Source organism: Grammomys surdaster, unplaced genomic scaffold (assembly GCF_004785775.1).
Source record: "Grammomys surdaster isolate TR1022 unplaced genomic scaffold, NIH_TR_1.0 126048, whole genome shotgun sequence".
Lineage (NCBI taxonomy): Eukaryota > Metazoa > Chordata > Mammalia > Rodentia > Muridae > Grammomys > Grammomys surdaster.
The window spans coordinates 2,223,225-2,240,039 of record NW_021620860.1 but is presented as its reverse complement, the minus strand read 5'-3'; the positions used below and the strand labels follow the sequence as shown (position 1 = coordinate 2,240,039).

At 50.8% G+C, this 16,815-nt stretch overlaps 1 protein-coding gene across 1 annotated transcript in view; it reads left to right on the top strand.

Moving 5' to 3' along the window:
- Positions 1 to 16,006, top strand: part of Arhgap23 (Rho GTPase activating protein 23) — a 65,942-nt gene extending 49,936 nt beyond the window's left edge. Inside the window, exons 21-24 of the mRNA XM_028755037.1 lie at positions 2,649 to 2,690; positions 3,516 to 3,612; positions 5,427 to 5,458; positions 13,711 to 16,006. Of these exons, the coding sequence (XP_028610870.1) occupies positions 2,649 to 2,690; positions 3,516 to 3,612; positions 5,427 to 5,458; positions 13,711 to 14,727 (1,188 nt within the window). The 3' untranslated portion in view covers positions 14,728 to 16,006. The remainder of the gene's footprint in view (positions 1 to 2,648; positions 2,691 to 3,515; positions 3,613 to 5,426; positions 5,459 to 13,710) is intronic.
- The last annotated feature ends 809 nt before the right edge of the window (positions 16,007 to 16,815 follow it).

The following is a 16,815-nucleotide window of genomic DNA, read 5'->3' as shown; positions in this document are numbered from 1 at the left end:
TCCCCTCCCCTCCCTTCCCTTCCCTTTTCCCTTCCCTTCCCTTTCCCCTTCCTTCACTTCCCTTTCCTTTCCTTTTCTCTTTTTTTTCTTTTCCTTTCTTTCATGCAGTGTATCCTTGTGTAACCCAGTCTGTCCTTAAACTCTGCATCCTCTGGGAGACTCGGGATCCACCTACCTCTGTCTCCTGGTCCCTCAGCCTTGTTCGGTTCTTGTCAGTATTGGTGTTGTCCAGTGCAGTTAATATCGTCGCCCTCCTCCTGCGGGCTGTGTGGTGGTACTGTGTAGTTTTCATTTGTGTGTCCCCGTGGTGTCCCCACAAGTGGCCTCATTCAATCCCCACACTGGCCTATTTGGAATTGAACCTACAGCCTCACATGTGCTAGGCAAGGGCTTTGCTGCCCAGCTGCAGCCCCAACCCTCCTGTCCTCATTTGTCATCTGTGGTTTCTTTTGTGATGTTCAGGTCTTTGGCCCATTTTGTTTATTTTCCTATTTTGAGTTGCAAGAGTTCTTGGTATATTTTACCTGGGAAACTTTTATCAACTGTCTCTGCAAATACGTTTTTTCTATTCTCTGGTCTGTCTTTGCCTACTCTTAACATCTTCTATAGAGAGAAACCTGTTCCCCACTTTATCATCAGTTTCGTACATGGCTTTGTCTAAATGCCATTCAGACTGATGGATGGACCACTAGGGTTTCTCTGCAGGTTTTCGTGTGGAATGCGGTTATTGTGATATAGTTCTGCATACCATAACATGATTCTCCATGTGTGAACTCTGGAAGGGTGTTAGCTCCTGTAAGCTTATCACCAGTTCTCATTTTACTCCATTGTTGGTACATAAACTGTGCAGTGTAGATGCTGAGGAACCTTTGGAGTCCTGCGGTGACGCAGGGTAGATTGGGCTTTTGAATGGTTCATGCATGTTCTAGAAGAATGCATCTTCTCTCAATGGTTGAGGGCCAGGCCCCGAGTATGTTTACTAGTTCAGATTTGTCTAATGAGTTGCTAAAAGAGTTAACATTTTTGCATAAATATATTTTAATATTTTTATTTGTTTACCTGCATGAGTGTCTGTTGACCATGTGTGTGTGGTGCCTGCAGAGGCCAGAAGGCACCAGATTCCCTGGAACTGGAGTTACAGCTGATTGTGAGCTGCCATGCGGATGCCAGGGATCAAACCTGGGTCTTCTGGAAGAGCCTCCAGTGCTCTGAGCCTCTGAGCCATCTCTCTAGCACCTGCTTAATTTTTATCTGTTCAGTCCGCTTCAGCATTTTTCTAGTCTCCTGCAAGTCTGTGAACTGTTATCTGTGTGTGCACATCTGGAGACCAGAAGTTGACAGACATCCAGCATCCATCACTCTCCACATCATTATTAGCAAGGTCTCTCAGTGAACCCGGAGCTCACTGAGTCAGCTAGACTGCTGCTCAGGAATCCCTGCCTCTGCTCTCCGGTGCCAGAGTTAAAGCTGTGTCACCATGCTGTGCCTGTGTCTTCACACGGGTGCCCACACACTCCACAGAGTCATTTCCCCAGCTGCTAGGTGTCCTTCTAGTATTTTAAAGATATCTTAGAACCAGATGTGCTGGTTCACACCTATGACCCCAGCACTTGGGAGCTGGAAGCAAGAGGACCAGGAGTTTGAGGCTAGTCTGGGCTACAGGATGCCTTGTCTCAAAAAAAGAAAAATGACATCATATATATTGCAAATTATTTTACTTTTTTTTTTTTTTTGAGACAAGATGTCATGCAGTCCTAGTTGGCCTGACTAGGCAGGCCTCAAACTTGTGGCCTGCCTCCTCCTGCTTCTGCTTCCCTAGTGCTGGGATTATAGGTATGCACCAGTATGCCTGGGTTTATCCTTAAATTTAAATGAGAGTTTAGCAGGATATAAATGTTCTGGTTTCAGAGTGGCACAGATAGGAGACGTTACTTTGACTTCATGTTGCTCAGTTACTTGTGAGCAGTACAAACCTCTAGATTCCAGAGGCTGGGGGTTCACTTGTATTTTAACTTGTTCTAAATGGCAAGATGTTCTGTAGCCGGGCTGGACTGGAATTCACAGGGTAGCCTGGGCTACCCTTGAACTCAAATTCTCTAGCCCCAGGCTCCCTGCAGATATAAGCCAACGGGTCAAGTGTGGTTGGCATCTATTAAAAAGGTCTTGCCAGTTTGACCTTGAGGGAAGCTAATGCTTGTTTCCAGATATTTTCTTTCACTGGTTAAAGTGTAACACCCCAGGTATCAACGTGGAGTCAGGGATGATAGAAGCCCTGCACCCTCACCTCCAGCTGTGATCTGGCTCCCCAACATGATCAGTGCACCCAGCATCCACTAGAGGGAGCTGCCAACCAGGCTTTTTGGCTGGCTATGAGGCGTGGACCATCATGGACCACAATCAGGATCAGTCGCCTGATTGTGGTGGACCCTCCCCAGCACTGATCTGTTCCTTCCCACACGTGCTCCCACTTGGTCTCCCTGTAAGGGGTTCCTCATAGCTGGTGGAGCTGCCTGAGCCTCCTCTCTGAGGACTTATTCGGAAGAGGAGTCACCTTTGGGACTGTGGGTCCTTTGGCCTGAAGGTTAAGTCTTCATTTTCTCTCTGCTCTCCTCTTGCTAATTTCACCACGTCTTTTGTCTCCTCTGCAGTCTGATTGGTTCTTCAGTGATGACGAGGACAAAGGAGAGAGAGTAAGTGGCGAGTGGGTGGGCGGGGTCTGGTCTGAGATGACCCTTGTCCTGGGGGAGGGGGAGCAGCAAGATTCAGATGCGTGTTGTGGAGGAGAGATGGCTTAGGGGTTAAGAACACCTACTGTTCCTGCAGAGAACCTGAACGTGGTTCCTAGCACCCATGTGCAGATCTCATAACCGCCTCCAGCGCTTCCCATGGCCCGCCCCTCTGGCCTCTCTGGGCACTGCATCCAAATGCTCAAAAGCGCATGCAGACAAATAATTACATATGCTGAATGCTGGGGCTGCAGAGATGACTTAGTGGTTAAGAGCACTTGCTGCTCTTCCGGAGGACCCAGGTTTGAGTCCCAGCACCCATATGGCCATTTGTATCCCAGTGATGGAGGTATCTGATGCACATGTAGTCAAACTACCCAGACATATAAAAAGTTAATGTAAAAATAATATCTTTTAAAAAATCTTTAAGCAAGGGACGATGTTTGCCCAAGGCACCTACAGTCTGATGGAGGAGACACAGCCCTTCCCTTCAGGAGCAACAATCTGATGGGGGCGATACTGATCAAACATGGAGAAAACCCTATATTTAGCATGTAGAATATAATTCAGCTCTTGTTCTCAGCTAAGGGAGCCTTTGGGGTTCTGTCCCGGTGGGGCGACTGGACGCAGTGCTGTGGGCGGTCTGTCAGACCGATTCTCAGGCCGTTCCCACTGGGACAGCCCCTCTCATAGAGGAGACATGAACCCTATCAGCAGACTGCTGCTTCCTGAGAGTCCTGAGGGCTAGCGATCTGGGGGCTGCAGCCTGACTCTTCCTTCTGGTTGCAGACCCCTGTTGATGACAAGGAGCCACAGTCGGTGCCCAACATTGAGTACCTCCTGCCCAACATTGGCAGGACAGTGCCCCCCAGTGATCCAGGCTCAGGTGAGTAAAGGGACCTGTGTGGTAAGGAAAAGGGGGGTGGGTTCTGCCTCTCTTGAGGGTCCCAGATGCCTGGCCAGATGTTAGCTTCCCTGCCCCCTCCCTGCAAGGCCCTGGCCTGGCAGCACCCTAAGATGGGCCATAGAGGGCTTCCTCCCTCTCTGGGAAAATCCAGCTGTTTGCTCAGCTTCCCCAGGGCTGGGCAGAGCTGTGTGTTTGGCCTTCTTCACTCTCCTGAGCCCTTGATCTTCACAGTTGGTGATGTACTTCTGGGCACATTCCTCTTTTTAATTTCTCTTCCTTCTCTCCTTGTACCCTGTCCCTCCTTCCTCTTTTCCCCTTGATCTCCTCCCACCTCCTCCGTCCCCCCTTCCCTCTGCTTCTCCTGCCCTCCTCCTCCAGCGGACCTGTTGGAGATTTAAAGGGTATAGTGCGGTGTCGCGGCCTCGGTCACTAACAGTAGCGGGTGATTATAAGAAGCCTGGGCAGGCATGAGTGGTAGACACGTCCCCAGCAGTGAGGAACCCCAGCCTAACATAGTAGTTGGCAGTGCTAGTCCACAGCTGACCCTTGGCCCCACCCTGCCTCCTCTCAGAGGAAGTCAGACCCCCTGCCCTGCCAGCAGATGGCCCTGACCAGGTCCGGGTCCTCCCCTGTGCATGGAATCACTTCAGGGTGACCAAGGTTATACTGGGGACTGGTCATACTGATAACACCCCAGAAGCTATTTTCAAATGACAACCCCTGCCTTAGTTCAGGCCCTGGACACTCATCCTGGAGGTCCTGTTCCAGAGGAAGATGGCTTCTGTGCTCAGAGGCCAGTGAGTGGACCTTTTCTTCTTGGCCTCAGCCACTAGCTCATCTCACATGCTGGCTACATTGCCTGCTAGCATGTCCAGTTATTGTCCCAGAGAAAGGGCCCCACAGCACCTTTAGTTCTAAGATTTAGGCTGGGGGTGGGGTAGCAGAGAGGAGCCCCCTGTCTCTTCTAATCACCTGCTGCCGCCTGTCCCGTGTGTGTCGAGTGTGATCAGCCATTCTTGCTCTGCTCACCATTTGCAGGGGGAGGGGGCTGGGGAGGGCCTCTAACCTGCCTGCCAGAGAGTGTGGATTAACCGCACCAGCTCGGTATCCCAGATTTGAACCAACCTGCTCCCTCTCCAGCCTTGGAGAGGGCACTGCCAGGTCTTGTTATCCAGTTCCTTCTCCATTCTGGAGGTATTACGGAATGGCACTCTAGTCCCTTGGGTGTGATGGTTTTGACTGGATTTAAAAGGGGGCCTTGCCCCTTAAGGGCAGCCTGATGCCGGCTCTGTCACCAGCCCACTGTACTCTGTGTTTCACCCACCTCATCTCTGCTTTGTTCCTTGATCACTTAGTGTGGCCCTTTCCTTCTCACGGGGTGGGAGTGGGGCGCATACCTCTTTCTGCACTGTGTGGTCTCCATTTCTCCAGAGTATCTGTGATGTGCTGTGTCGCCCCATCGTGGTTTCTGTGGACTGCATCCAATACTGGCATTTTCTCTTCAGTGCTTCAGCGTCATAGGGGGCAGGAGGGAGGGGGAGGAGGAGCCAGGCTCAGAGAAAAGCCCGCTTTGTCCTTAACCCTGGGCAAGTGAAGACTCAGTGGCCCACAGCCTGATGTCACTTCCTGCCTCTAAAAGAAGTGGTGGCTAACAACAACTTCTGATAGGGCAACCCATAGAAAATGCCGGCCGAGCCGGTGGCCCTCCTAGGGCCTGGGGAGAACAAACGCCTTCATCTTTGAACCTTTGATCTTTCCTGGTCTAACTTACGTTTTCTTTCTTTTCCCAGCAGATTCCACCACCTGTAGTTCAGCCAAGTCCAAGGTTAGTGCCATGGGCTCCCAAATGCGTTCTGCCTGAACAAGGCAGCCCCCTGCAGTTTATGGTCAAGAGGACACAAGTTGGACTGGGCGGTGGATGGGTGGGTTGAAGGTCCTGTGGAGTGGAAGATGGGAAATACTGAGTGTCTGGGGAAGAAAAGCCGAGAAGCTCGTCTTGGTGGTGTGTGGAGAGGCATCTGATGTAGAAGAGGCCGTTGGTCATGGGGCTGGTCATGGGGCTGGGTAACTGAGGGACAAAGTGACCTGAGAACAGCTCTCATTGCAGAAAGTCCTGAGTTTGAGCCCTGGCTTTGCTACTTATTTTATGATGTTGGGTAATTCTTTCTGAATTACAGCTTCCTTATCTGTAAAATGAAAGCAGCAGCAATATGTCTGCTGTGATTAATATTTTTTGAGGTCTCTAGGTGAGCTGAGAATGGTGGCTCAAGCCTGTAATTCCAACGCTTGGGAGCTAGAAGCAGTCTGGGCTGCATACTGAGTTTCAGGTTAGCCAGGGCTTCATAGCAAGATCCTGTCTCTAGACAAAACAAACAAACAAACAAACAAAAACCACCACCAACAACAAAAACAACCAAAAGCTGTCTGGGAGAACTTAACAAAGGAAAGGAAAGGAAAGGAAAGGAAAGGAAAGGAAAGGAAAGGAAAGGAAAGGAAAGGAAAGGAAAGGAAAGGAAAGGAAAGGAAAAAGGATAAAGATGATTGAAAAATCAATGAAACTGAAAACAATTAAGAAAAATCAATGAAACTACAAGCTGTTTCTATGAAAAAAATCAATAAAACTGATAAACTTCTAACCACACTGACAGATTAAAAAGGGATGACACAAATTACCAATGCTAAGGATGACACAAGTACATCTACAGACCACACAGACACTAACATGGGACATCAGTACAGACCACACAGACACTAACATGGGGCATCAGTACAGGCCACACAGACACTCAGAGTATAATACCTTAAGCAACTCTGTGCTTTAAAACCCAGTAACTTAAAGGGCATAGACCTATTCTTAGGATTCAAACTACTAAAATTTGCAAAAGAAATAGCCTAAATAGTCCTGCATCTACTAAAGAAATTTAAATTGTGTGTAAAAATTTCCAACAGAGAAGATGCCAGGGCCAGATGGTAAATTCTACCAAATATTTTAAGAGGAAAATGTTTTGGGTTTTTTGTGTGTTTATTTTTTAAGTTACACGTATTTATTATGTATGTGTGCACTCAAGCATTCCAGTGTGTATGCCATAGTTGTGTGTGTGCATGTCAGATGGCAACTTTTGAGAGTTAGTTCTTGTTTTCTAGAATGTGGATCACAGGGATTGAACTCATGTCCTCAGGCTTGGTGGCAAATTCCTTTACCTGCCAACTAATTCTTTATTTTGTACATTTGTTTGTCTGCATGCTTACCTGCTTAGGAGGCAGGGTTTCTCTGTGGAGTCCACATTTGTGCTCTTCCTACCTTTTTCTTGGGTACTGGCATTTCAGGTGTATGCCACCATGCTTGGCTTACTTTTCTAATTTTAAATAATTCATCTATTTATCCAATTTTATAATAGCTTAGTTATAAAATGGTTGTCTTAGTCTGTTCTATTTCTATGAGGACACATCATGACCAAGGCAACTATTATAAGAGAAAGCATTTAATTGGGGCTGGCTTACAGTTTCAGAGGTTTAGTCCTTTATCATCATGACAGGAAGCTTGATAGCATGCAGGCAGATACTGGAGAAGTAGCTGAGAATGACATCCTGGTCCAGAGGCAGAAAGAGAGAGAGACTCTGGGCTTGGCAGGGGCTTTGAAACCAAGCCCCCAGGGACACACTTCCTTCACCGAGGCCACACCTCTTCATCCTGATCCCTTCACACAGTGCTGCTCCCTGATGACTCAGCATTCAAATACACGAGAGAGGATGGGGCCATATTCAAACCACTACAATCGATTATTTAAAAATAGTCTCCCATTTCACAGTAGTGGGCCACACATGTGAAAGTGGCTCATACAGCCTTATGTGTGTGATAGGTAATACTGTCAGGCTCTTGTAAGTTCACATAGTGATTAAATCACACTTGAAGAGGACCAGAGTTCAGGTCTTAGCACTTGTGTTTGATGGCTCAGAACCACCTGTAACTCCAATTCCAGGGGATCTGGCCTCCTTTTCTGGACTTCAGGCTACTGCATGCGTGTAAGAATGCATGTGAGTACACACATACACGCAAACATGCACGTACACACATGCACGTACACACATGCACACAAACATGCACGTACACACATGCACACAAACATGCACATAACACACATGCACACAAACATGCACAAATATGTACTAAAAAAAACTTTTAAAAAGTTATTTTGCTTGCACAGAAATACTACCACAGGGGTTAGAGGGAGAGATGAATGAAACGTTAAGAGCATTTGCAAAGGACCTGTATTTGGTTCCCAGCACCAACATGGCGGTTCACCACTGCTCATAGCTCCGGTTTCAGATCTGATGCCTTCCTTGGCCACTGTACTCATGTTGCACATACACACATACACTCACATATACATAAAATAAATCTTAAAAACAAATCACTACCAATTCTCCAAAATCTCTGATGGGGTGAAAGCGGTGGGAATGCTTCTCCATCCCAGTGTGTGCCACCGCCATTCCCCGATATCTAAGACTTCCGGTGTCTCTGGAAACAACTGTATTCATTGAGTATTGCCACACAGAGCTCATCTGAATCCCCTACATGGCTTCATGTACTGAACACTGAAGATGCAAGCAGGGGCTGAGGGTCTAGAGAGACAGTGGTTAAGAGCACTGACTGCTTTTCCAGAGGACCTGAGTTCAGTTGACAGCAACCACATTAGTTGGCTCACAACCACCAGTAAATTTGTGTCCCAGAGTCTAACACCCTCTTCCTGTCTCCACAGCCCCCCTCCCCCAGAGAGAGACAGAGACACACACACACAGGGAACTGAAACAGAGCTGAACAAGTAGACTCCTATCCACACAGGGTCTATCTTAGAATGGATCCCAGTATCGTACTAATGAGCAAACACTGCTAGCTGGAGAGAATTGGAACCTAGAGAAGGCAGAAGCTGGGTGGGGTTCACAAACCAGATGTCTGCATGCACAGACGTGAGAAGCCAAGCTGAGAGGTATTCAGAGCAAAAATGCAAAGCCCTGTGGGTAGAGGGAAGCTGGTATGAGAGATGTGGGACTGAGCCCCAAGGTGGGAAGATGCCTCCAGGGTAGCAACAAGGAGGAAACAGGTGGTCGGCCTCTGGGCACTGATAGTGGGCAGTGGAGACCTCCACTGAGTCGGTCTGAGGTGAGTTGCAGGAGGCCACAGAAGGCCACTCTACTCCGATAGCCCTGTGCTCAACAGTGCTGTTCTCTGTAAGAGCCCCCAGACCAGCAGTTCTCAACCTATGGGTCGCAACCTCTGGGGTGGGTCAAACAACCCTTCCACAGGGGTTGACACCAGATACTTACATTGCGATTCATAAGCATGGCAAAATTACAGTTATGAAGTAGACGTGAAAATAATTTTAGAGTTGGGGTCACAGTTAAGGGACTGTGTTAAAGGGTCACAGCATTAGGAAGGTTGAGAACCACAGTTCTAGACAGAAGCCCTCATTATCCCCTATGGCCACATCTGTCTGCAGTAGACACGACACCTCCCTAAGGCCTCCTGGCTATGGGATTCCAGCTTCCCGAGCTTTTGAGCCTCCTTAAAATTCCTGTGTTAGCTTGGTGGCTCCTCTGGAGGATTCTGCTTAGCCACAGAGCCTTCAACACACACAGTGTGCTTCTCAGAAAGTGTCCTGTACACTTGACTTGCACATCCCTGACGTACTAGTGAGCTACCCGGTCACAAGTGTACGAGTTCACATTTGTAGCCCCCACCCACACCTAGAAGTTTGATCATGTTCTTGATCACAAGGGGTGGGCATCTGCAGATGCCCTGCAGATCCTGTTCTGATCCTCTGCTGTCAGGGCTGGAGCATTTGGGGCCATGGGATAGCCTCAGCATGTGTATGACGCAGCTAGAGAAGCACTTGAGAGCCTGAGGCACAAACTAGGCTGCCTGGTTAATAGGAATAACTGTCACGGAGACAGAGACTTTGAACCTGTGTAGCAGGTGGTGTTGTAGTATGGCCCACAGAGCACCTGAGTCTGCGGTGTCCCATTTCAGACACCAAGGCCTGGACTCCAGCCAGCTCTGCATTCCAGTGGTTGGGGACCACATCTGCTTAGTGCTGAGACTTGCTGCTGCCAGGTTCCTTTCTGACTCTGAAGTCAGAAAGGGTTTGTCAGCTGTGTTCCCCAGAACCTAGCTGGGGTCATCACCACCAGCAGATGCACGCGAGAGCACAGGGCAGCCTTCTTCCTCCTTCCTTTTTTTCTTTTTTTTTTTTTTAAAGATTTATTTATTTATTTATTTATTTATTTATTTATTATGAATACACTGTAGCTGTCTTCAGACACACCAGAAGAGGGCATCAGATCTCATTACAGATGGTTGTGAGCCACCATGTGGTTGCTGGGATTTGAACTCAGAACCTCTGGAAGAGCAGTCAGTGCTCTTAACCACTGAGCCATCTCTCCAGCCCCCCTTCCTTTTTTTCTACCATGCAGCCAGGATTTTCAGAGGCTTCTGATGGGACCCAGGTGGGATCCACACCATGAGTTACAATTACACTCCACCGTGTCCTCCCTGTGAGAGTTGTTTTCTGTTTGGTTGGGATTTTGTGGATTTATTTATTTATTTATTTAGGCTGCTCCTTGTTGGAGTGTGGGCTGGCACACAGCACAAACTCCTGGCTGAAGCATACTAGTTTAACACTAAGATGTCCATGTTTGTAGGAAAGGGTCCCTTTTTACTATTCTGATGCCCCCCCCCCCCATTTCAACTCTCCATATAGCCCAGGGTAGCTGGTCTGAGGCCCCCTGGTCCCTGGCTGGGCTGTCGGATTCAGCATGGCCTCATCCTGTTTCCCCACAGGTTCCTGATCCCCTTGGCCTGTCCAAAGCTCAGGAAGTCACCTCCAAGGGAGAATTAGCTGGCTCCATGGAGGTCACAATCACTGGAAAGAGAGACCTTTCCTCATCATATACTCTCAGTCACAGACCCCTTCCCAAAAGAAAAAAAAGGGGGGGCTGGAGAGATGACTCAGAAGTTAAGAGCGCTGGCTCCCCTTCCAAAGGACCTGAGTTCAATTCCCAGCCATCATATTTTGGCTCACAACCATCTGCAATGGGATTCAGTGCCCTCTTCTGGTGTGCAGACATGCATTCAGATGATGCACCTGTACCATAAATAAATCAATACGTAAATAAGTAAATAAATAACTAAATAACTAAATAAATAAATAAATATTTTTTTTTTTGAAAATCTGAGGGCAGCTATATAGCCTTGTTCCAGAAGCTCTCAGCCCAAGGCCCCCAGTCCTCCAGTTCAGCCGTTCTGTGGAGGCTGTGGCTGGTGATTGCCCTGTTTGCAACAGCAGCAATTCAGTTCTCAGTGCTGCCTCCTAATGCCATTGAGGTGTTTAAAATGCCCAACTCCATGAGCAGCCACCACTGACAAAGGTGCTCTTTCTGAGCATGTGCAGATAAGGAATCCCATTGGGCCTGGGTTGGGCTGGAGAGATGACTCCGGTTAAGAGCACTGGCTACTCCTGGGGAGGAGCTGGGATCAATTCCCAGCACCTACATGGCAGTTCACAACCAACTAACTATAACTTCAGCCTGGGGATCCAAAGCCCTCTTCTGGTTTATGTGGACACTGCACGCAAAGACATACATGTAGATAAACACCCATACACGATAAACAAAAGTAAATCTCAAAAAGAAAACAGGAAGAACTTCTTTGTTTGTTTTGGGGTTTTTTTGGGGGGGAGTGTTCAAAGATTTATGTACTTTATGTATGTGAGCACACTGTGGGTGTCTTCAGACACACCAGAAGAGGGCATCAGATCCCATTGCAGATGGTTGTGAGCCACCATGTGGTTGCTGGGAATTGAACTCAGGACCTCTGGAAGAGCAGTCAGTGCTCTGAACCAGTGAGCCATCTCTCCAGCCCCCAGGAAGGACTTCTATAGCTTTACCTGGGTTTCCAAGCTACTACTTGTGTGTTCCAGTGTCTGCCCTGAGTGGCCCAGCTGTGAAGAGGAAAGCTGATGGCTGGGGTTCATGGCTTAGCTTGGATGGCTGAAACAAAAGAGCTTGCCTGGGGGCTTAAACAATGAATACTTGCTGGGCACTGGTGGCAGTGGCACATGCCTTTAATCCTAGCACTCCAGATCTTGGAGTTCGAGGCCAGCTTGGTCCGCATAGTTAAGTTCCAGGACTGCCAGGGCTACACAGAGAGCCCCTATCTTGAAAAGCCAAAAGCAACCAACCAACCACCATTACCACCACCAACAACAAAAATCCAATGAATATTTACTTCCTACAGGTTTAGGAGCTAGAAGTCCAAGTTCACAGTGCTAGCAAGTTAGCTTCTGGTGAAGGTTTTGCTTTGGCTCTTTAATTGTTTTGATAACTACCTCCCCACTGTGTCATAGAGAAGGAGGGAGGGAAGAGAGATTAATCCCATCACTGGGCCTCACAGCTGGGGGTTGGAACTGCAGTATCTGGCTTTGGTGGGGGACACAGTTCAGTCCTAGCACTGAGAGAAACCAGCTGAGTGCTGTGGGCTGAACGTCTTCATCTTCTGCCTCTGAGGCTGGCTCCTTCCCCATAAGCCCACCCCAGGCACGGGACACCTGACGTCTGGCTGTTTCAGATGTGTTCTCTGAACAAAAACAGGGCCGCAGGAGCCTGAGGCAAGGGTCCCTGGTAGCCTCACCCCAGAGCACAATTCAGTGACAGGGAGCTTTGTCCTAAGGTCACTTTGTCTCAGAGACCTGCAAATAGCTCTTTGCTGCTTACACCCTTTGCTTCTAGTCCTTCTAGTCCTTCTAGTTCCTGTGCCCACCCCCACACCCATTGCACTCCCTGGGCAAGGCCATGGACCTCTTTGCACTAGAGGCAGCTGGGATGAAGGAGGGTAGTTTGATCAGAGGATTCAGCACACAGGATCCAGGAGACAGTAGGGCTGCCAGTCATATCGAAGTGAAATGGCCTCAAAGGAAGGCTTGGTGGGGCAGTCGCCAGTGTACACACTGGGTTCAAGTAGTGAGACAGTCACTAGAGGACACGCTGGATTCAAGTAGGGGTCTGGGCTCTAGGTCTGAGGTTGAAGCTAAGGTGTGAAGGGCCTCACTTGTGTCTGATAAGGGTGGGGTCATCCAGTCCTGAACAAAGCTGAGAGGAAGCAGAGCCCTGCTTTTTAAGGATGCTTCTACAGTGGCGAGGGCTGCTGAGGCAAGGGTAGAGGGGGTACGCTGTTCTTAGGGGGCAGTGTGCGTGGAGGAAGCCTGGGCAGGGTAGGTGGGACGATGTCCTCTCCGTGGGTAGACCTGGGTACAAACACAGGATAGAGATAGAATCACAGTTGGAAAGGAGTCTGGAGCTCACAGGAGAGTTTGCTTTGTGACAGGGAGGCCTGAAATGGCCGCATTTTGGGATAGAAAAGGCTAAAGAAAGAGTCCTTGGAACTCCCCAGGATGCTGCAAAACCAAAACGAGATGGGAAGCAGATCCAAATGCCACCATGGCCAGAGGGTCTTCTGGACGGAAGGACCCGGCCAAAATCACCACAGCAGGGCCTCGCAGGAAGAACTGCTGCAAGCCAGACAGACCCGTGAGCACAGCAGGGGCTTGGAAGGAGTGGCCGCTATCCAGACCAGGGGATTGTACCAGGCTCTTCAGCCACTCGGGGCAGCCCAGTCAGCCATTGAGCTGATCTAGGCCTGGGGACTGGGTGGAAAGGAGGAAGTGACGAGGGTTGTACCCTGGAGAGAGAGGCTTCTCAAGTGCGGTGAATGGAGAGTAAGAATGAACGGTGGATGGTTGAACCATTAGCGTTTACAACCAGGGATCACTGTACCAGACACATTATCTTGGACTGTCACCAGTAAGTCTAAGGAATTTATCTTGAAGTGGCTAGAGAAGACCCTACCCAGCTCCCAGATCAAACTGGAGCATGCAGTGGTGGCGCTCCAGCAGGCACGGAGTGAGTGGAAAACATGCTGGTGTGGGCACTCGTTTGTTTTGGACTTCGTGATTGGATGCCATGGTATGGGGCGAGGAGTAGAATGTGTAAGGCCCTCCTTACCCTCGCTGTCTCCTTGCACAGGGTTCGTGGGTCCCCAAGAAAGAGCCTTACGCCCGGGAGATGCTGGCGATCTCCTTCATCTCTGCGGTCAACCGCAAACGGAAGAAGCGGCGGGAGGCGCGGGGCCTGGGCAGCAGCACCGACGATGACTCCGAGCAGGAGGCGCACAAGGCTGCGGTGGGGACGCAGGAGCCACCCGAGGGGCAGCTGCCGGGCCCTGCAGCCGAGGAGGCCCCCGGTCGCCTCAGCCCCCCGACGGCACCCGACGAGCGGCCTGCGGCGGACACGCGCTCCATCGTCTCGGGCTACTCCACCCTGTCCACCATGGACCGTAGCGTGTGCTCGGCCACCGGCGGGCGGCGCGCGGGCGCGGGCGACGAGGCGGACGACGAACGCAGCGAGCTGAGCCACGTGGAGACGGACACGGAGGGCGGTGCAGGCCCCGGGGGGCGCCTGTCGCGCCGACCGTCCTTCAGCTCACACCATCTTATGCCATGCGACACTCTGGCGCGCCGTCGCCTGTCTCGCAGCCGCGCGGATGCCGAGGGTCCGGGCGCGGGTACGGCCCGGGCGGGTCCCCGCGGTCCCGAGGCGCCGGGCTCGGCATCATCCAGCAGCCAGGAGTCGCTGCGGCCCCCGGCGGCCGCCCCGGCACTCGGCTCGAGACCTTCGCGCGTGGAAGCCCTGCGGCTGCGTCTCCGTGGTACCGCCGACGACATGCTGGCCGTGCGGCTCCGGCGCCCTCTGTCGCCCGAGACGCGGCGGCGCCGGAGCAGCTGGCGCCGCCACACGGTGGTGGTGCAGAGCCCGCTGACCGACCTCAACTTCAACGAGTGGAAGGAACTGGGCGCAGGGGGCCCTCTGGAGCCCGCGGGCGTGCGACCGCACAGCGACAATAAGGACTCTGGCCTTAGCAGCCTGGAGTCCACCAAGGCACGGGCCTCATCCGCCGCATCACTGCCATCGGGGGACTTAGGGGCCCTGCAGGGTCTGCCCCCGCGCCGCTCAGCTGCCGCCCGCCTCCACCAGTGTCTGTGACACCCTCCCCTGTCCCGGGGCTGCAGGCATTCCCGTCTCGTTTGTGCCCCCCTCAACCGCCTCCAGTGCTGCAGAAGGTTGGGGGCGGGGTGTGAAGGGCGGTGCTGGTGCCGCAGGCTGGAATTAGATGGGGTGGACCACAGTGGGAGTCCTCGGGAGAGGGGAGGGGTTACTGGGAGTCATGTCCCTTGGATAAAGAACAGAGTGGCCCTTTTCAGTGAGTCTACTTAGGGACCCTTGATGACCCATGCAGTGTCGGTGGACCGCCCAAGTTTCATACAGAAGGAAAGATACAGGCTGGATTTGGGGGTCTGTCCTCTGCCCCGCCCCAAACCCATTAGCTCCTAGCCAAGGATGGGAGGAAGGATGAATGTCTGGGGAGCAGTTGTGTAGGTTGGGTGTTCATGGGCGAGGGGGCTTGTGTGTGTGTGAGAGAGTGTGTAGTCACAGTGCAAAGGTGTTTGTTTCCAGTAGCAATTTCTACCCCAACCCCTTCACTTCCCCTCCAGCCCCTGCCTTTAGTGCACACAGACATCTTAGCCCCAAGTTTGTCAGGGCGGAGGCTGGGTTGAGGCCACTTCCACAGAGGCAGGACTGAACCCCATTACTACCGAAGTCGTTCCTCACATCCTTTGCCGACCTCTAAGTCACCCCTCTAAGCTCTCTGACCTGTGGACCTGCCTGCTCCCATTTTGATCTTGTTTTGTTTTGTTTTTGGATCCCCCTGCTGCTGGTGTCTCCCTCCTCCTTGTTCACCCTGCTTCCCTTCCGCAGCTTAGCATGCAGGCTCAGTCTTCAGTCGGGAAGGACTCTGTCCCTCATTGATGTATAGGGTCTCAGCTAGGCTGTTCCTGCAGGGTGGGTGGGACCCAGCTCCTCTTCCCCCGCATTGTAAATAAACCTAAAGCACTAGTCCGCCCTCCGCCCAACCCCCTTCCAGGGGAACCCCAGTGGGGTGACCTGCCCTGCTGCCCAAGTCTGTTGGTCTTTCTGGTTTATGCAAAGATTTGCTGTAAAGTTTCTCCCCCTCCCTTTCACTGTAAATATTGTCTCTAATGTGTAACATATTATAAAGAATTTATAAGGATTTTTAAAGATGTTTTGCTCATTTTAAAAAGTGTTGTAACAGTGTTGGATAAACCCCCCACGTCTGCATGGCTCCTCCCCCTGGGTCCTTGACACACCTCTCTAGGCTATAACTAAGATTCCTGCTTCTGAAAGTCCTGTCTTAAAAGTACAGTCTATATCTTGGAAATAAATGGCCTTCCTCAGGCATGAACCAGTGTCTCACTTGTTTGGATGGGGAGAGGGGCAGAGCAGCGCTGGGAGGGAGACGTCTGAGGTTCAGGTCCTAGCAAGCGGGGTAGCCGGGTAGCCAGGCAGAGTGGCAGGCAGGACTGGGAAATCACTTCTCTCTAGTGGCTTTTTTTTTTCTTTTTGTTCCCAGGAGACTGGTATGAACAGAGAAAGTCACACAGGGTGAGACAGGGTGAGTGGTGTGCTGTCCCCACATCCCCTCCAACCCCCATACATCAGCAGGAGGTCTCCAGGCATCTGCTCTGCAACACCTGCAGAGGCCAGGTGTGGGAGGCGCCTTCTTTCTCAAGCCTTCAGAGTAGCCTCAGGCACTAACCCACAGACAAGAGACTTGGCTAGCTCTCACCGCAGGCATGTCAGGCCCAACAACATTGTTAAGTGTGAGACTGGCCCATTTTCTCTGAAAAAGCCAGCTACCCTAGTGTAAACTCAGAACTGGTATCCCTGAATGCTCAGAACTCACCTGGAGGGCTTTGCCCTAAACCACACCTCCAACACTCAGCTCAGTGACACAGTGTGCTTTCTGGGTGTGAGAAAGCTGTGGCTCTGAGCAGGATGTGGCTTCCCAAGGTCACCTTGTTAATAAGTGGTGGATCCAGGCAGAAGCTACAGGATAGGGGTGGGACTCCCTCCTCACAGGGTGACCTTATGCAGACAGTAATAGACTCTAAAGATAAGAAGGTCAAACAAAGATAATCTAGATAAGAAAACAGAATTCTTTGCAGGCAGGAAGGGCCTTTGAGCTGAGGAAAACACACTAGATGGTAACTT